Genomic DNA, 19,647 nt, shown 5'->3' with positions numbered 1-19,647 from the left:
GGGATAAAGGTGAGCGTGGAAACGCACACGGGCGCGCACGCTCGCTCGCACGCATCCAAGCACCGCCCAAAGCGCCGGGGTGGCGCGGCGGGCGGCATGGACTGGGCCGCTTCCCATTGGCCGAGGACGCTCAGATGACCTCGATGTTGGCTGTGGCTGATGCCCGGGGCGCGGGCTGGGGCTCGGGCACGCGCGCCACGGTCGCGTCGGGTCCCAGCGCTCGCATGTCCTGAGATTGCTGTTTGAGATGTTCAGGTTGCAGCGCAGCGCAGTGCTGTGCTCCCCTCCCGCTCGCCTCTGCGCCAAGTTACATTGCCGTTCAGTAGTGTCGTGTCGTAGCTGTGCAGACGACCTGCGACAGAGCCGTCTCTCCCCTCCCCCTCCCCTCGATGCATCCCTCTCTGCAACAGCAGACATGGGCCGTCCCAGGACGCCGGGCAGCTAGCGCAGTAGCGCCGGGGAAGGGGGCCCGGCCGCCGCGCGAATCGCATCCCTGCGGCGCCACCCGCCAGCCACCGATGGGCTGCTCTGGCGCGCGAATCTGCATTTCCAAGGCTGCTGCTTCGTCTGGCAATCCCGCGAGAAGCGACACATCGATTTCGGGCGGCTCTGCGACTCGACTCGCACAGGCGCGCTCGGCCCTTGCATGACGACCCGAGCTGAGCGTCATTTGCACCATGAAACTACGACACCGTGCCGGCAGCGAACATCCCAGTTGTCCAGCTTGCAACAGACACGCTTCACGCGATATACTACAGTGCCACGTTGGCAGGTCCAATCGTCATTTCTTTTCCTCTGCCGTGTCTGGGGCCTGCGTGCCTGTCGTGCGTCTGGTCCCTCGCGTGCACGAGCGTCGTCGTGACCGCCGTCTTTGTTCGTCGGCTCCCGGGCATCGCAGGCTCGCGGGGGCACCCGTGCCCCGGCGGCCGGTGCTCGAGCTTGACTTGATGCCAGGGGCTCGGGGCACGTTACATTGTCCGGGGGCCCCGTTGACACCACGCGGGCGCCACGGACCGCAAAGCACAACATGGCGGTACGAAAATAATACCCAGCAAGCCGTGGCAGGGCCAATCTCGTCGCCGGCATCATCATGTGCGCCGCGTCGACCTGTCAACGCACCTGCGCGGCCGGCTAGTGCTCAGCACCCGGCGGTCAAGACGGGACGCTTCCGCGGTCCCGGCGTTCAGGTTCTCGGGACTGCGACAATAGCCCGCAATTAGCCAGCCGGCTCCCCGGTGTCGCATCCTAATCAGTCTCATCGGTGTGCCCCCCATCCCCCCCCCCCCCCCCCATGGGAGGCTTGGGAGGGATGGCAGCGAGGTGCCTGCCCTGCCTGCGCCTGCAATCCCAGTGAGCCGCCGCGGCCGCGCGAGGCGACCACGGGCGACAGCATGCCTGAGACGCCTGGCGGTGTCTGAGCGACCGTACAGAACGGATGGGAGTGGCGCGGCAGTCCACCAGGCATCAGCTCCTCAATTGCTGTGCGTTGTCCGTACGTGGAAAAAGCATTCCACCCCGACCGGCGGTCATGGGACGGATGCGTTGGCAGACCGGCGGCAGATGACCCGCGCACTTGTAAGCCAGGCCTGCCCCGGCAAGCCTGGACGCGCCGAGGCGGACAGCGCTGGAGACCCAAGTCAGCACGCTGCCCAGGTGACCGGCCGCCGCGCAGCTGTCGCGGGCGGCATCCATGGGACGGACGGGATGTATGGGATGGACCCTTTGCCACCGCGGGCCTGGTCCAGCCTGGGCGGCACGTCGTATATGGATTGTCGAGCGCAGCGCACGAGTGCGGAGGGATCGCCTCGAGTCGCCTCCTGGCCTCTGCCAGCCCCCATGATCTCGTGCATGGGCCGCCGGCGGGACGAATGGCCACAATGCCAGCTGCGCGTCGATTCAGCGGCGGGCGGACGGGCGCAGCAATCTGACCTGGCACTGGGCCTGGCTGCGGTGACTGGCATCCATGCCCTGCCCTGAATCCGGGGGACGCATCACCTCCCGTCCCGTCAGCGATGCGTCACGGGTCAGCTGGACGGTGCGCTGGAGCCACTCCACTGACAGCATGGCAGCCCTGCCCTGGTTGGCACGGGCGGCCCCCAACCAGGGCACGTCGCATCCGCATCCCATCCCACGGGGGGCTTTTGTCTGGGGGATTGGCCCTGGGGTCGCCGGCCCCGGCAATCCATTCGCCCAGGGCGCTTCCGGCAGCACGCGAGTCGTCGCGGGGGTTGGAGCTGGCCGACGCTCGACGGCCAATTGACCAGGCTGAAACGGCGACGATGCCTCGGCGGGCGACGTCGCTTTTGGCGATTCGTGATGGGCGCGCGTCGAGGGCAGGGCAGGGCAGGATGGGACAGGACAGGACAGGACAGGACATGGCAGGGCAGTGCACGCACATTGCCGTGGGCGGGCGTGACTCGCACTGCGTGCGCGACGACGACCCCTCGACGACTCCGCGGTCCAGGCATCATCGCCCCCTCTGCCATTGCCGTCGCCATAGCCATTGACATTGCCATTGCCATTGCCCTTGCCCTTGCCCTTGCCATTGCCACTGCCCCTCCCCGTGATGGCGTCGAGCGACGACTGGCGACCGACGATGCTGCAGCGTTGGCCCCGGCCGAGCCTGGAACGGAGCAAACGAACGCAGCCCGTCCGCTCGCCCTCACTTGACCCGCCGTTTCGGGCAAACCCTCGTGACGCCGCCTCCCCTCTCTGCTCTCCGCGGTCGAGATCGCGGCGACCGCCCCGTCGCGGGCAGCGCTGACTGCTCTCGACTGCCCTGCCACGCAGGGTGCACCGTTCCGACCCCTGCGTCCACTTGCCCGTTGGGGCAGACGGTCGGTTCGATTTGGGCCTCGGTGACGGGGCCGAAACGGAGCCTGCTGGCGCTGGCGGGGGTTGACCGACCGTCACATGGGCAGCCGAGCCTGGCAGGGCGAAAACGGAGGCCGGGGGGTTAACCGCGCCATGTGCTGCCAGATAGGGTCTAGACTGCTTTGAAAGGTCTAGGCGGCTTCTGGCTGCATCCAGTCCCCAAGCGGGCGGCGCTGCCCCTCTCGGGCAAGCGCAGGTCACCTGGTCGCGGGACTTTTGGGCTGGAATTGAGCCCGCACGGCGCCTCCGTCCGTCCCTGCCCAGGACGCCCACCTCTGAGGGTACGTACCCCGGTACCTCCTCGCACCCTCTTGTGCGGCGCGCCCACGCTCACGCCCACGTCCACGCCCACGCCCCTCCGCCCACGCCCCACACCCCCTCGTGGCCCTTGCTTCTCCTTCCTTCCTTTGCTCGTTGGGCCCAGCAAAGCACAGGTAGCATTGTACTCCGTACTCCGTACACCGCACCGGCGACTGACTGACTGACTCCCTTAAGGTTCTTGTCTACCCCCCATCCCACCCATCCACCCACCCAACCCGACTCGCATCCTCTGAACACACACACACTCTCGCCCACGCACACACACGCAACACACACCTTCATAACTACATCGCTCCCCCGGCCGGCCGCCTCCCACCTCGACTCTCGACACATCAACAACATCAGCCTGCACCCGCCGACTGCCACGAGCACCCGAGCACCGTCGAGCAGCACACAGCCCGCGCGACCCCTCCGGCCCCGTCTCCGCAGCAGGCATCGCCTGAGCACTCGCAAACGCAAACGAACACACGGGCCACGCACGAGAACCGCACAATCGGGCTGGTTCCTCCTCACAGCACCATGCCGTATAGGTTAGACACGCACGTCTTAACCGTCGACGCCAACGTCATCCACAAGGTCGACACGGCCAACCCTGCGAATCTGTATAGCATGTGGACGGGTAAGCCTTCTTTTGACCTGGGTTTGTCCGGACGACGCCGCTGACCGCACCACTCGCCAGTGTTTTCCCGCTGCGCAGACTCTGTCGAGCAAGGCCGGAGATTAGAAAACCTGAGCTGGCGCCTGTGGCAAAGAGAACAGCTCGTGGAGAGTGACGACACCACAACGCCCGAGATTGCCGCTCCCGTCACCACCACTACGACCACCACTCAGACCCTCCCCCAGGACGTCCCCGCAGAGACGAGGTTACCCGACGTCCCTCAGCTCTCTGGCAGCGTCGACTCGCTCGAGGACGAGGCCGTCGAGTTCACATCAGTATCGGCTCCCCTTGAGATCCGCCCCAGGATACGACGCATGGACTCGTCTACCAGCAGCCGCAGCAAGCGCGACCGCCACATCAGCTCCGACGACTTTGAAAAGATGATTGTGTCCATCGTCAAGGACAAGGCGCCGCTGTCGGCGCCGACCACCCAGCAGGCGGCGGCGCCGACCGCCCCCTTCACTCCCGCCACCCGCAAGGAGCTCCCCATCCCTGCACCCGCCTTTGAGCGGTCCGGCTCCACCACGACGGAATCGCAGTCCCCTTCCAAGGACTCAGATCGGCAGTCGGACGACTCGCAGGCCTCGCCGCCGCGACCGCGGGCCACCAACGTGGTGCGAGGCTTCTCGCCCGCCGCCGCCCAGGTCATGGCGTTCCCGCAGGCGACGCACGACGCCATCCCCGAGCCGAGCTCGTCGCCCGCCGCCAAGCCCGTGCAGCCTAAGAAGCAGCCGGCCAAGTTTGCGTTGGGCGGCTCGTGCTCCTCGAGCGAGCAGGGCCAGAGCGTCGACAACCTCAAGGCACCAGTGCCACCCGTCGCCGCAGTCGCCGCCAAGAAGTCCATGTTTACGCTCGGCGGCTCGTCGGGTGAGGAGTCGTCGCTCAAGAGCGCCATTGCCTCGCCGCGGCCGGCCGGCTTCGCCAAGAAGCAGGCGTCCTTTAGCAACCATGTAATGACGCGGACCATTGACCAGAGCGACCCGGCCATCGACTCGGACACAGAGGCCGAGTACGTGGACGAGAGCGCCATCGACGATGACGAGGACTCGTCGGACTGGGAGGACTCGGTGGAGGACAGTGGCAAGTCGAGCGTCGTCGACGAGAACCTCTTTGCCCGCGTGCCGTCCAAGGTTAACCTGACGTCGCGGCCGTCGCTCATCAGCATCATGATGGCGCAAAACGACCGTGCCAAGGCGCTCGGCAACCACGCCTCGCAGTCGACGTCGGCCATCCCGCGGTCCCGCGCGGGCCCGAGCGCACCCTCTCTGGGCGGCTCGCCCAACGACTCGGACGAGGCGCCGCTCATGATGAAGGGTATGCGGCACCACCAGCACCACGCTCTCAAGCCCATCAGCGAGATCCCGCGGTCGAGCGCGCAGCCCATCGCCGCGGCGCCCAACCACGTGCACGCGCAGGCGGCGCTGTCGCCGCGCACGACGCGCCGCAACATGCTGGCGACGGAGCTGACCGAGTCGCTGCGCCGTCACCTGCTCTGGGAGCGCCAGCAAAAGTCGTCGACGGCCAACGCCGTGCTCAAGCGGCGGCACACGTCGCACGACGTGGCCAACCTCAAGCAGTACCCGGAGAAGGCCTGCATGAAGGACACGGAGGACGACTCGACCAGCTGGAACCAGTACTTTTCCAAGGAGGCCCTCAACGGGTACCACTCCAAGGGGTGGTAGTCGATCGACTCTTTTCTCTGCCGGCGACTCTACGGTTCGCATAATACGACGGGGCGCAGCGGCCCAACAAACAACACTAATGTCTTTTTTTCTTTTGATTTCGGCACTGCGAGGCGTTGCTTGGAATGATACCACGGTCTCAAGTTTCTTTCGGCATCTCCCACGGGAGCTACGCATCACGTCGGGCAGTGGGCAGTGTGTACTCGGCACTAGGTACTAGGAGGACAAGACGGGATCGCGCCGGGGGCGACCTCGGACGACGCGACCAGGGCGAAGGCAAGACAAAAGCGGCGGCGGGCGAGTGGAGGCATGGCAGCAAAAGCCGCGCGGGCAAGGAAAGGGTGTTGATGAAAAAGTGTTGTTGGCGCGCCGCGCCGCCCCCCCCCACAAAAGAGCTTTGCAAAAAGACGAAACGGGCTCGAGGCAGACCGCTACTACGGTACTAGAGAGCCGGAAAAACATGATAAAATTTGCATTACAGCAATCGTCACCGTGTCCTGTGCATTACGTCTCGGAGAAGTGATTTGCAACACGCAGGGCGTGAGCGACTCTCGACTGTACTACCACAGAGTAAACTTGACGCGAACGGGGATCATGGCCGCGCGCGACAGGCGGCGCCCGATTTGGCTCACGGGCATAAGACGGCGTCACGGGCGGTGAGGGGCCTGAGGGCGTTTGCCAGGCGAGGCCAGGCCAGTGGCGCGGTCACTTGCCGGCCCAACCGGGGCGTCGTCGCGGGCGGGCGGTCCAATTAGCCTCCAGTAGGGCCGAATGGGCGCTGAAATTCTCTGATGCGTTGATGCTCGCTGGCCTGCCCTGCCGGTCTGCAAACTACGTGCGTGCTAGGCAACATGGAAGCCTAGTGCTGTGCATGCTCTGCAATCCATTTTCTCTGAGCCAGAGTCGCAGCGTGAGTTGGCGAGGGCACGAGCCGGCGGCGCCCCCGGCGTGGTGGTGGTGGCCAGGGCGGCGGGCGACGATGACGGGCATGTATGAATGCCTTGGGTGGGCGCGCGCTGCAGCCGGGCGATGATGGCTGCCCTGGCTGGCCATCTGGCTGGGACGGGGACTGGAGAGGAGGTCGCAAGCGGTGTGGGTTCGAGGGCCAGGCGGGCGCCAGCACGAGCTTGTCATAGTATTAGTGCGCAGCTTGATGGGAGCCATCTCGGGCCGACGACCTCTTGGTTTGACCTCCCGCCTGCGTGCGTCCTGTCCCCTGTGCAGGGCTGGAGGGAGGCTTGCTTGCGACTCATGCGTGCATTACCCGTCCGTCGGGGGCACTCGGTCGCTGGGGCACGCAAACTGGAGACACATGCAGGGACATACATGGCCACGTCCATACAGGACGTTGCTGCTAATCAGCATCATTATAACTCAAAAAACTCTTTATCGTCGCCATCATCTGCGGGCAAAGACGCGGCCGCGGACATGGGACAGAGATGAGAATCTAGCTGCCCGGGTGCATGCCTTGCATGCTTCGTACATACGACGGGGCGGGGAGCGATGAGAGGCGCGGAAAATTTTGCCGGGCTTCTGCTGGTGATGCGGCGGCATAAAACTGCGGCATGATGAACTGCGGCGTCCGAGCGGTGAGGCATATCCATCCATCCATTCATGGATCCCGTCCCGTGGCCGGTTCGTCCTGTCTGTCGATGCTGCCTGCGCGGCGTTGTGCATTGCGCTGCATTGCGCTGCGCCGCCATCGCCGGCCGGGTGCCTGGCTGCAAGCGAGCAAGCGCCACAGGCACTACGAATAGGTGAGCCCGAGCTCCCGTCCCCAAGTGGTGCAGCACGTCAGTTACAGCAGTATAAGCCCAGCGTGTTTTTCAATGATGGCCGCGCCCTGCGAGTGGGACGAGGCCTGCGCCAGGGCCAGAGCTCCCAGCCCATGGAATCCACTCCCGGGCAGCACCAAGGCTCCAGCTGTCACCAAGTGCCCTGAACCTAGCCGGGCGGGCCTGTGCGGATGCAGCAGTGGGACTGCCCTGTCTGCCCGCCCTGCTGGATGGATGGACGATGGCACGCCGGCAGTGGTCAAGGCCCGCCTGCCGGTAGCGGCAGTCCACGGGGCAGGCAGATTAGACTACGAGAACGCGGGCAGACGACGTTGCTGCCGTGCCATTGCTCGTTTGGCGCGAAGGAGCGTGCGTGCGTACTGCTGTACTGGAGTGTGCAAACGTACGAGCGCATCGCAGCGATCGATCGAACGACGGGCGGCACGGACGGGGGAGCCGCTCAGTGTCCGTGCAGGAGACCGCGCGACTGCTGCCATGGAACAACAACACCGTACGGGTGTACGTAGGTGCAATTCGATGGGCGCACGTTGCGTCGTCGCATCCGCCGTCACGGCGACATCACCTTGTCATCACGGGTCACCAGGTGCTGCACATCCTGCTCCCCTCCTGCCAACAACAAACACCACTCCCGTCCCCGGTTCCTATTCTGTGTGTTTATTGTTCCCCCTCCCCGCGCGCGCGCGACTCCCGGGGCGGGCTTTGGCTGGCTGGCTGTGGTGGTGGTGCTGCGTGACCGACCTTCCCCTCCGTCGTCGACGTCGTCCCCGTTGGGCTTGTTGACGTGTCCCTGCACCGCACTTGCTCGCTCGCTCGCACCTCACGCGGACGGACGACCGGCGCGCGCGCTCTCCCCCCCTCTCGAATCATCGCCCGATGGGGCCACGCTCTGTCGCGCAGGATCGAGGGGCAGGATGGACGACGGCGGTGGTGGTGGTGGTGGTGGTGGTGGTGTGCACGAGGCCCAAGGGGGGGCATGGTGCGAAAACAGGCCGGAAGGGGCACTGCCTGGAGCACAGCGATCCGGAGGTGGGACGATGGGGGGAGGTGGATGCAGGGGTGGTCCCTCCCCCCGGTGGTGGCCTCAGCGAGGTCGGGTGGTGTTGCTCTCAGCTGTCCCGTCGGTTCGGTCGCTGCGCCGCCCGCCCTGCCAGGCTGTCTGCCTGCTGTCTGGCTCTGGCTGTCAGGCGACGACGTGCCCCAGTGGGCCTCGCGGGGGTCGACAGCTGATTGAATGGCAGCGGGTGGCGGGGTTTGCCAGCTGTATTACGACCTGGAACCCTGCCTATAACTTGGAGCGCCTTGATGCTCTGCCGTGGCCGTGCCCCCAGAACTTCCGTAGAGCAGCAGCAGCGGCGGCAGCAGCAACAGTAGCAGCCTCGGATCCGGGCAAGCTCTTGGGCCAGTCCGCGAGAATTGCTCGCTCGGGCCATCGGAGCCGCCAGTCCGCCCATCAAGCAAAACACCGCTTCCAGGCACCCGTCGACATTTCAAATCATTCCACACCCCCCTTCCCTCGGCCGGCCAGCCCATGGTTTGAGTTTCTCCCGCAACGGTAGCTTATGTGTTTGCCGCGACACGATGTATTTTAATTTATCTCCTTTTTTTAAGTCGCCTGTTATTTAACGGATGACTGTGCGCAGGGGAGAGGGGAGGAAGGGGGTGGTGGGAGGGCTCCTCCCCCGCGATAGACTTTGCGGAGGCGCGGAATGCGGGAGCCGAATGCGGGACCCCGGGGTAGCCCGTTGCGGCGGGCGGGCGGCGGCGGCGGCGATGCTGTGCTGGATGCGTGCGTGCGTGCGTGCGTGAGCATGCTGGGGGAATCAATGCCTTGCGATTATTCCCAGCTTGCATGCACACTCGGGCTGGGCTGTCAGACGGACGGACAGTCCAACGCCCGCCAAATGGTGGACAATTCGGCGCGCGTGGCCGAGCAGCTTCCAGGCCGCGTTCGACGCTCGGTAGTGCTGATGCCGGCGCCTGTATGATTCCACGACGACGACGACGACGACGGCTTCGGCGCGACGGAAGTGGCTTCTCGCCGGCGCGGCTCACCTTGCGTTCAAGGCTGCGGGCTATGCTACGCCAGCATGATATCCTGCCTGCTTAGATGGCTGACCGACACTTGTACCGCGATACCTGTTTGCTATTCCAACGCCCGCCCGGTGAGTCGTTTCCCGGACGCTCACCTGCGCCCTCGCTTCTGTATCCGCGGGTCCAATCGTCATGGTGCCCACATGTCGTTTGTCACTCACTCGCCGCGGTGCCAGGGGAGAGCCTTGATCGCGCGAGTCCCCGCCGCCGGCACAGGCGAGGACCCGCGCATCCGCGTCAAACGGCTTAGGGGATCCGTTACTGGAACTGGCCGCAAAACAGGACAGTGTTGTACTCCGTACGTACTCGTCCAGATCGGAACCGCGAAGACGCAGCAGCGGGAGACTGGGATGGGAATGGGACGCTAACATCTTCGGGCATTCAAGGCCCCGGCATCGGGACTTTTCGCGGCCATGGCCCCAAGCACGCAACCGCAAGCCGGCCAGCTTCCAGTCCTCTCTCTCGCGCTCCCGTCTCCGCGGCAAGCCACCCGGCCGCACACACTTGCAGCGAGCGATGAAGCGATAAGCTTATTAGCGCGCGAAACGACACACGCAAACGTGTTGGATGCCGTCTGATTGAGCTTGCCCAGCCCAGCCTCCGGCCGCTGCGAATCTCGGCGCTCCTCCTGCTCCTCCTGCTGCTGCTGCTCCTGCTGCAGTTCCCGAGGGGGGGTTTCCAGGGGAGGGCGCTCCCGTGGGTGATTGGTGGCGCCGTGTTGCTCCGGGAGTTGCCCCGAGAGTCAAGGATGAGCCGCCGACTCGCAAGGGCTCGCTTGGCATGGGCATGGCATCCTTTCTGAATCCATCCATCCAGCAAGACAGACAGACAGACAGACTGGGTGAGTGGGTGTGGCAGTGAGCGTCGTCGACGTCCGCCGTTCCCCGCCGCCCGCGCGCTTTTTCCACGACCCAGGCGCCCGGCGCCCCCATCCATCATCCCCCATCCCCAGGACCCTTGGGGGAGAGGTCCCGATGTTCCCCACGAAGGGGGGCCATGCCATGCCAAGTACTGCCGTTCCGCCTCCTCGGTAAGAGCAATACCCGCACCACACGCACGCACACCGAGTCATAGCCGGGCGCACGCATGCACGCATGCACGCATGTTTGTTTTCCCTCGCGTGCCGTGTGGCGCTGGCGTTTTGGCGGAAAGCTTGCCCAAGGGAGGAGACCCGAACATGTCCCCAGGTCCCGTCGGCCCCCGTCGGGCCCCGGCGCCGATGGCGTCCCGCACCTCGCCGCGACGCCCCCGTCCACCCAATTGCCGCCGAGTCACCACTACAGGGAAATGCGAAAAGGAGCGCCGAAAAAAGAGAGAATGATTAAATTGATTAAATCATGAGAAAGAAAAAATACAAGGATGGTGATCGCGATTTAATTCTGATTATTATTTTCGAGTCGCTCATGTGCATGCACACACACACCCTGCCCTTTGCTCTGCTCCCGTCACCCACCCCCGTTGATCACGGCCTCCGCGCACCGGATGCCCAGCCAGCGCCGCGGACACGCGGGCGGGACGCGACTATGATGCAAGGCTGCGATCGCATCGCATCGCGCTTCCACCCTGTGACGAGGCCATGGGGACGGGATGCGGACAGGAACCAAGTAGCAGCACGGGGGTGCGGTTCGCAGAGGGCGAACAATGGGGGACGATCAAGCGGTGGCATCGAGATTTCGACTTGCTCGCCTGCAGAGGTGAGGTACGTCATAATCCGGGGGCGGAGAGCCCGCTGGCAGGGCCTTGGCTGTGGGTGGACGGCGTGCAGTGGTGGTGGTGGTGGTGGTGGTCACTGGGCGGACGCCGGACGAACGCCGGGCTTGCTGGCTTGCAGGCAGGCTTGGGGGGAGGGGATTTGGATCCTCGCCGTGGTGGATGGCAGGGCAGGCAACGTCCCTGGAGACGGCGGTGCGGGTGCCGGGTGCGCTGTGCCATCCAGCCATGTGGTGCGTGTGTGGAGGAGGACGAAACGCAGGCCAACGAGGCGTCCACTGCCCGCCAAAGGATTCCGTCGCGCCGAGTCACGCATCCATCGCCTACGCAGCCCCTTGGAGAGCCTGGGGGGATTGGGGGGGCTGCCCGGCCCGACAGCGTTTTTTCCCTGACGAGCAGCAGCGCGCAAGGCACTTCGGCCCGTTGGCGATTGACCCTGCGGCGCTTGCGAGGGGAGTTTGAATTACCCGGCTAGCGACTGGCGGAAGGGCGGGAGCGGCAGGGCGGTGCTCTTGCAGGGCATGGCCACTCGGAGCACAGCGCGCCGGACACGTAAACTTCGTGCCTGGAAGCCGCCGCTGGTGCTTCGTAATAATGCACGAGGCAGGTCGTCGAACATGACGGTGGCCTCTACTGCGTGCTGTGCGTTTCCATGCAGCGTCCATAGCGTACCGCGTTGCAACGCCCCTCGGCATGTCCTGTTGCCACGCGCCTCGGCAATCACACACACACACACAGAGGCACACACTCGCGCGCATGGTTTTTGGTTGTGTTACCGAACCGGGCCAGCCCATCACTCCCCATCGCCCAGCCAGCGCAGCCAGCGCAGCCAGCGCATCCATCCATCCGTCCGTCCATCCGTCTGTCCAAGCTGGGCAGTCAATCCCGCACGACGGACGCTCTTGCGTGCGCGGTGCGCCAGGTTGCTTACTCGCTCCCTCCCCCCTTCATCTCTCCCCGGCGTCACAAGGTTACCCGAACGGCCAACGGCCAGCAGCAGCACCAGCCCGGGGGGCGCTCGACGTGAGTGGCGGCAGGCTTCCCACGTGCGGGAGAAGACTTCTGGAAGGCTTCCATGAGAGGGACTGGGGAGGGTGCGGACCCGCAATTCTCGGTCGCACGGCGATTGGTCCCGCGGCTGGAAGTGGTGGGGCCACCCAGCCTTCGGGGAAGCGGGCAAATGCCCGAAAAAGCAGTTCTCCTTTTGGCAGGTTCAGCGCCCCCGGCCAAGCCAGTCCCAGGAGGCACCTAGAGGCTTCACAGGGAGGCAGGAGTCAGTCAGCAGGCCTTCACCACAAGCCCCACACAGAGCACGCACAGGCCGCCCCACCCCCGCCATTTCTTTTTATTCCTGCGATTAAATGCCCCCCCCTTTTTTATTATTTCTTCAACGGCCGCTAGTTTCTTTTCGGGCCAGGAGGGAGCCGAGCCAAGCCAGCAGCAAGTCACCTGCACTGCACTGGATTTCCAGCACGCCAACGCCAGCCTCTGCTCAACCTTCCTGACCCGGTCGATACGCGATGCACAGAGGGTCGTCCGCGCTGTTCCGGTCGGCTATTGGCGCCGTCAGCGGAGCCTGCGGTGCGCTGTGCCGCCGCGGCGCTGGCGACACGAGGTGCTGCCCTCGAACACGGACACGATCTGACTGCCAGGCATGCTTGCTCTTTTCCCGCCTCTCCTGCTCGCCCTCTTTCGCCTCTCGGGCCTGTTGCCTCTCATGTGCCCTTCGTGTACTTCCATAAAGCCATGAACTCGCCTTCCTGGCATCCTCACGCCTCCAAGCCTGAGCGCACCCCGGACCCGTGCCCAAACTCGGAAATACTACAACGGGCAGGCGGTTCCGCACAAAGTATGAGGCCGCCGCCTGGGAGGCTTTCCGCGTAGCGACGCCGCACCGCACCGCACGCCTGGCTCACGGCATTGTCGCCGCCACACCCCTCCGCGTACTCGTATTGTTGCGCCACAGACGACACCAGGCGGCCCAATGGGACCCCTCGCCGTCGCCGTCACCGCTCCCCGCGTGGCTTCCATGTTGCCCGGGGAGGGCGATCCAAGCGCATAGCTCGCCGGCGGCCCAGGCGGCCGTGGCGGGGCCTTGAACGCCTGAACGCTCGGGGGCTTCCGACTTGCTCGGGGGGCCACACGAGCTTGACTTGGTGACGAAGCCACCCTCTTGCAAGCTGTGCCGCGAGACGCATCGTGAATGGGCAGGCTGGCGGCCCAGGCGAGAACAGGCGTACACAGGCGCACCACCCTCACCGCAGTCGCCGATGGCTGGCCGCCCGTTCGCTGGCGCGGTTGGCGGTTCGCGCTTCTGATGAGGTGCACATGCCAGACTGAATTCACCCACGTCGAAAATGACGGCCGCTATCGGACTTGGATGGCAGCTGGCAGTCGTTTGGCTCCGACATGTGAAGGGCCCCGGCTCGCCCAGGACCAGCCGCACCCAACGCAACGCGGCACAACGCAAACGCGAAATGAGCAGCCAAGGCACCGCGCAGCTGGAGCAAATAGGTCGAGCGTCCCTTCATGTGACGTGCCGGCCGCGCGGGCAGAATGCCACCCCGGCCCCGAACCGGGCTGCCGGAAATGCGTCGGGCGGCCCTGAGCAGCTGGGTGCTACCTTCTTGCCCTGCGTGCTGACCCGGCGTCACAAGACGGGGGCGCTGTGGTGGTGGTGGCCGCAGAGTTTGGGGCTCTTCCCCCCACCCCCGCGTTACAGTCTCGTGCGGCCAGCCTTCCGGGCTGGCGGAAGCTTGGAGGTGCGTTCGCTCGGGGTGCCACTCCGGCGCAGCGGCATTTCGTCGTTGCATCAGATCGTGGGCGTCGATCGTGGGGGCGGGTGCGCGCGAGCCTCTATTGATGCTGCGTGGCGGACGCACGCCTCGATGTATCGTCTGCAAGCGTGTGACCGCAGTACCGTGGTGTATGTACGCGCCGGCTCAAAACTCATCCAGGGCGTGCGTCGATGCCGGCTTGTCCCGTCATGCCAGCATCATGTACTTGGTACAGCACGGAGGATGTATCGCCTGCCTTTCATGCCCGACGACACTGGCAACATGATGCTTTGCAGCCGCGACACGACGACGCACCCGGAGGTCGTGGCAAAACAACACGACACCATCGTCGTGGAAAGAGGCTCTAGGGCCGCCTTCGATGACAGCTCCAGTCTCTCGTAAGTATGCCTGCCGGAAAGACCCCGCGCCTCTCAGCGGTGCACCCCTCCACGTCATCGAGTGGCCAGTTAGACAAGGGCTATTGGCAAACCCTCGTGCTGAGCAAAAGCTTACGAGCCGGCTTTCTAATTTATTCGATTTATTCGATGTTGTTAATCCACCGTCTTGGACGTCGTTCACCGTTTGCCAGCTTCCCAATCTGGCAGCCGGATGCTCGCGACACGTGCGCTGGTGCCATGGACGCATCCGCGGCTGCGACGTTGCGCTGCAGGGTCCTGGCTCCTGGCAGTGTCCGGGCCGCCGTGACCTCGCCTCGTGCCAGACCCCGGTCCGGTTACAGGGGACGGAGCTCCAGTCTCCGTACCCCGTGCCTCTCGGTCAACCGTCAACAGGGGCCTCGGTCAACCGCGGCGCCCACGCCGGACTTGGCCGACGATGCCCGACCCTTGCTCGTGATGGAAGGGAGTCCAGGGATCGTCAGCAACTCCGAAAGGCGAGCGCTTGTTCTCCGTAGGCGCTCAAGGGTCTGCTTCTGCTTCAGGTGTGCGATGGCCTGATGAGACGGGGCAGAGTAGGCTTTTCAGAGCTCGTCCCAGCAACGGGCCGACTGAACGGTCGCGACCCATTGCCCTGGTAATGCAGAAGCTTGGCCAGGAAGCTTGGCGGTGTCTGTGCATGTCAGCGCCCCGGAGACGACTGAGACGCGCTGCTCTTCGATATTGTGCCCCTGAGGTTGATGCCCAACGTCCAAGTGCTCCCCCGAACCCTTGCTCAAGCCCGCGGCCCCGTGCGCGGCCCCTGCCGCCCAGATTGCTGGGACCGACGGGTCCTCCCCCTTGCCGGCGTGGGCTTGTTCTGACGCCCGAGCTAGCCCGGGATCATGACTTGCGTCGCATCGTGAACTGCTCGTATGTACTGGACAGGCGTGTCTATATCGTCAATCGCTCACCAGTGATTTCCGCTCTGGCTCGTCTCCACCAGTGCTGCTCCCAGCAGAGGCATGTGCCGGGCGGTGGGCGGTTCGACCTTCGGTTCCTCCCGCTCCCGCTCGCCGGACAGCACCACCGCTCGGTCGAGTCTGTAAGGCATCCCGCGGTGCCGGCCGCGGATCATCATGGCGCAGATGACGAGCTTGCCCGTGACGGAGAACTTTGTGCTCAGCGAGCTCGACACGCTGGGGTGACCGAGGCTGATGCCGACGTTGCAGCTGGGCAGTCAGCGCTCGCTCCAGACGAGGGACCGGCAGACTTACTAGGCGGAGACGACTTCAAAGAAGATGGGGAATATCTTGATGGCCTGCGTGGTTGGTCAGCTTTGCTCTGGCGCTGCCGCTTCACACAAACCTACCGGCTCGTTCACGTCGGCCACGTTTCTCCCCTCCGTCACGGCCAGCAGAAAGATGCCGAGAAAGATCCACCACAGATCGCAGGACAGCTGCTGCCGCATGAGGCGGGTGAGGTACGCCCCGGCGCGGCTCTCGTCATACCTGGGCTCGCTGGCGAATATCCCGACGCTGCGCTCCCGATACGGTGCGTCTGCGGCGGCGCGCACACCTACCGCCACGGGGTACACGGAAATGTACATCATGACGAGCAGGGCAAACTGCGTCGCCGGACTCACGTTGGCCAGGTTATAAGGCGTGGTCCCCGCGTGCCGCGCTGCCGCCGCCTGGAACAACGCCGCGATGAAGCGGTTCGCGGGGGCCAGGCCTGCCACCTCGGCGGAGTGGAGGTCCAGCACAACTATGAGCAGCGCGACGCCGAGATTGAGGGCCGCGGCGATGGTCAGGATGACCCAGGTGGTACCGCCGGGGAAGAGCAGCGTGTAGCAGCGCCGCGGGTGGTCGAGCAGATACCGCAGCGGCCCGCGCAGCCGTGAAGGAGCCACGCGGGACGCAGCCCAGATGGAGAAGCGGAGGAGCACCGGGTACAGCGTCTCGCCGGCCAGGGCGAGCACGGTGAGCAGCAGCAGCGGGAAGACGGCATCGCGGAAGCGCACCATAGCGTCGGGAGTGAGCGTGAAGCCGAGGTTGTCCATGAGCGACTGCGTGGTGTAAAAGGCCCTGACATCGGTGTCAGCGGTCGTTTATACTCAGGAACACAGATACTCACCACCACGTGCGGTTCAGGCCGAGCTCGTCGAGGTACCCCGTGTACTTGACGTCTGCGAAGCGCGCCCATATCGCGAGCGCAGAGCCACCGAGCAGGTGGAGGCCGAAAAAGTACACTGCCGCGGTCAGCAGCGCCGGGCATGCGAGCGACGAAACCTACCTGTGACGATGGGTAGTAGGAGCTTGAGGGCGCGATACTCGTCTCCGCCCATGTCTTGTCGTTGTGTGCCCGTGAGCCTGCGCTGCTGCGACCGATCTCGCCCCATGTCACAACAGAGGAGCTCGGCCTGCACCTTGGGCTCGACCGTCTCAGCAACGGGAGCCGCAAGCCCCTGCTCGCCATCGCAGCCCTCTACCTCGTCTATGCGTCTGTCGAACCAGCGGAGCCGCAGCAGCACGACAACAATGTTGACGAAGCAGGGGCTCGTCAGCATCGGCACAAAGTAGAGGTACAGCTGCTGATACAACGCGAGCGGCCCGAGGTCGACCCTGCAAGTTCGGGTCAGCCATGCTCAACAGGGCATCAAGGCAGGTGAGTTACGTGTTGAGCCCAGACTCGGTCGACGCGCTGCAGCCCATAAAGTAGGCGTCCACGGCGGCCAGGTTGCCGAGCGGGTACAGCACCGGCAGCGACAACAGGCCCATCACGACAATGTACGCGCCTGGGTCGGTCAGCCGGGCTCGTCCATCGCAGGGGAACACTTACCGTGCAGCGCGAGGAAGCCGGGCCGCCGCATGGCGAGTTGTGTCGAGGTGAAGAGAGGGCTTGTGGTCGGGGATGAGGCGCCACCAGAATTCTCTCTCACCGCCTGTAAGTCGGTCTGGTGCGCGGAGTTGGTCGCGCCTGCCTCGCCATGGACAACCGACCTCTTTATCAGATGCGGCACTCAAACACCGCCTTGAAGACGTTACACGCGCTTGGACCGCAGTCCTGCAAGCCTCATGTCTGCGCGCGCTCGCTCGCCGCTGCATGCAGACCGCCAACTCTGGCTCCCCCGACCCAGGATCCGCGACTCGCGCTGACACGTCGTCCACCGCGATGCAGGCTCGCGCGCACACACAACAAGCTCATCACGAGCGGTCCCGTGGCGAGCTGGACGTCCATCCGGCGCGCGTCGCCACCCTCCGGGCGGGTATGCGGGCATCGTGGTCGAGCATCGGGATGCCCCTCGATGCGACGCCCCGCCGCCAGGGTCCGAACACGCGCATGCCGCTGCACCCGCCCGAGTCGGGCGTCTGTCGCTCGGGGGCACGCATGTGACGGCATCGCGCGCCCGCAGCGATGTCGTCGGGGAGCCCGCAGGTGGCGAGAGCCATGGGACACGCGGCGGTTGTTGGGAGTCTTGCCTCGCTCGCATCAGACCACATCTGGCGACGCGATCGAACCTCTTCCGAGCCCGCCGCCCCGTGCCCCCGCTCGCCTGTCCGCCGTGCCTCGTTCGCTATTTGATCTCTCGTCCCCGCCGACGCTCGCTCCTAACGGCAGGACATCTCCGCGTGCGGTGCCACTCGACGTTGTGCAACGTGCCGGACCGTGGGCCTGTCTCGGACGGGCCGCCCCGCGAGGCTTGCCCGTGCCCGCTGAGCTGGCCGCGTCGCATCGCCGCCGATGTGGCTGCGTGTCATTCTTGACAATCTCCGACGAGCCTTGGCAGCAGCGTCATGGCTGCTTGTCGAGTGCCTGTGCTGCCTCTGCTATGTCCGTGAGCTCGCTTCGATGCTGATGTGGCTGCAGATAATGGTGGTCAGTCCTCGATGGCCGCCAATCGTGGTTGTGTAGGAGCTACTCTGACCGCAGACCGCCTTGAACGCTTGGCCAAAGACTTGACAACATCATCGAGCGTAGTCGTGTAGCGAGCCCGCATTCTCCCACGTCTGTAGCCCGAAACATGCCCACAATAAGTGATGTTAAGACGAACCTCACGACCCTGGTACGTACTAGCTGTCGGCTGCTCGACCGGCCTATGGACATAGCTCGACGGAGCCGGCGTCGCCAAGCGACCGCCCCATGTCGTGACTCGGCACGATCCGAGTCGTCAGCCTCAGTGCTTCCGTGTCCCAGCCCGCGTAACCGCACACAACGTCTGCAGAAGCACTTGCTCCCGCTGCCGTCGTGTCCTAGGGCCTATCCTTGGGTAGACTCTTGTCGCCCTCCAGGCCCTTATCTCCCTTTAGACACTTCTCATCTACTCTAACAAAAAACTCGAACATCCCTTAAACTTGTTTACGATTCAAATAAAACACGTATTAGTCCTAACAAAGGTTCCTCCCAGCACCCCCCAGTCACAGGCCAAACTCGTCCCGAATCCTGGGCCACGCCCTCACGCCGCCCTGTCTCTCCACAAACATCTGTATCTCCAGGACCACCTCGGTCCGAGGCCGGCCACTCGGCTCCCTGCGTTGGTCAATACACGGATTATTCAGAACAGGCCGGGCGGGCCGTAGCCGTGCGGCGGCGGAGCGCGAACATACCCCACAACCTCCGGGCAATTCTCGCCCGAGCCTTCAGCCTGAGTGGGCTGGTTGGTGGGAGGCGGAGGAGGAGGAGCGGGCGCCGTCCAGTCCGTGGCGCCGAGATAGAGCGACGCCGCCTCGCGCGCGGTCAGACCCCTGGGGCGCATCCGGCGTCGGCCGTTGCGCGTGGCCGCCGTGGTCGGGGGCAGGGGCCTCTGCCCGCGCAGGTTGCGCGCCACCTGGATCCTGAGGGCGTTGACGTGGCACTCCGAGACCTCGTGGGTCTCCCAGTTCCTCTGGCTGATGAAGTAGCGGCCGTGCAGCTAGCACGCCGGCACCTCGCAGCGCCAAGGGGGCGGGTTGTTCGTGTCCACGACGATGCCCAGGTGTGCGGCCGACTCACGGTGGCCGTAAAAGGCACCGTGGCCGCCAGGCATGACGCGTCCGTAGAGAGGGCAGTGCGACTCGTCGCAGCGGAGCTCGCGGAGGGCAAGGCGCCGTTGCTCGAGCTCCTCGTCCGAGAGGTCCATGGCCAGGAGATCTCTGCCGGCAGCCTTGGCGGCGAGGTGCCACTTGTGGTTGATGTGATCCTGGTAGCTGCTTTCGAGTCCAAAATCGTGGAGGTACGCGGAGCAGCAAGGCTCGAGGCACTGGCCGCCACCGGCGTCGGAGTAGTAAAGATCTTGGTCGTAAGGATCAGCTGCCATTTTGACGATTGAGTCTGACGCGTTTGCTTAGCTTGTCTGGTGACAGCGGTGTGAGAAAGTATGGAAAT

The 19,647-nt window shown here is 64.8% G+C and overlaps 3 protein-coding genes across 3 annotated transcripts; 1 reads left to right on the top strand and 2 right to left on the bottom strand.

The window, feature by feature from the left end:
- Positions 1-3,714: 3,714 nt before the first annotated feature.
- Positions 3,715-5,535, top strand: PLICBS_010559 (uncharacterized protein; the record flags this gene model as incomplete). Its single annotated transcript, XM_018326311.2, has 2 exons — positions 3,715-3,814; positions 3,875-5,535. 2 exons carry the CDS (start codon positions 3,715-3,717, stop codon positions 5,533-5,535), a joined length of 1,761 nt encoding a protein of 586 aa, XP_018174628.2.
- A 9,718-nt stretch (positions 5,536-15,253) lies between these two features.
- On the bottom strand, positions 15,254-17,155 carry PLICBS_010558 (uncharacterized protein; the record flags this gene model as incomplete). Its single annotated transcript, XM_018326313.2, has 7 exons — positions 15,254-15,515; positions 15,561-15,604; positions 15,656-16,370; positions 16,420-16,534; positions 16,579-16,907; positions 16,960-17,080; positions 17,125-17,155. The coding sequence occupies 7 exons, from the start codon at positions 17,153-17,155 to the stop codon at positions 15,254-15,256; spliced, it is 1,617 nt and encodes a 538-aa protein (XP_018174630.1).
- A 1,683-nt stretch (positions 17,156-18,838) lies between these two features.
- On the bottom strand, positions 18,839-19,579 carry PLICBS_010557 (uncharacterized protein; the record flags this gene model as incomplete). The annotated part of the gene is given in 2 exon segments (XM_065601953.1): positions 18,839-19,195; positions 19,211-19,579. 2 exon segments carry the CDS (start codon positions 19,577-19,579, stop codon positions 18,839-18,841), a joined length of 726 nt encoding a protein of 241 aa, XP_065458025.1.
- Between the last annotated feature and the right edge of the window lie 68 nt (positions 19,580-19,647).

The sequence above is a fragment of the Purpureocillium lilacinum genome (genome assembly GCF_023168085.1).
Source record: "Purpureocillium lilacinum CBS 284.36 DNA, scaffold_8, whole genome shotgun sequence".
Taxonomy (NCBI): Eukaryota; Fungi; Ascomycota; class Sordariomycetes; order Hypocreales; family Ophiocordycipitaceae; genus Purpureocillium; species Purpureocillium lilacinum.
This window is presented reverse-complemented; position numbering and strand designations above follow the sequence as displayed.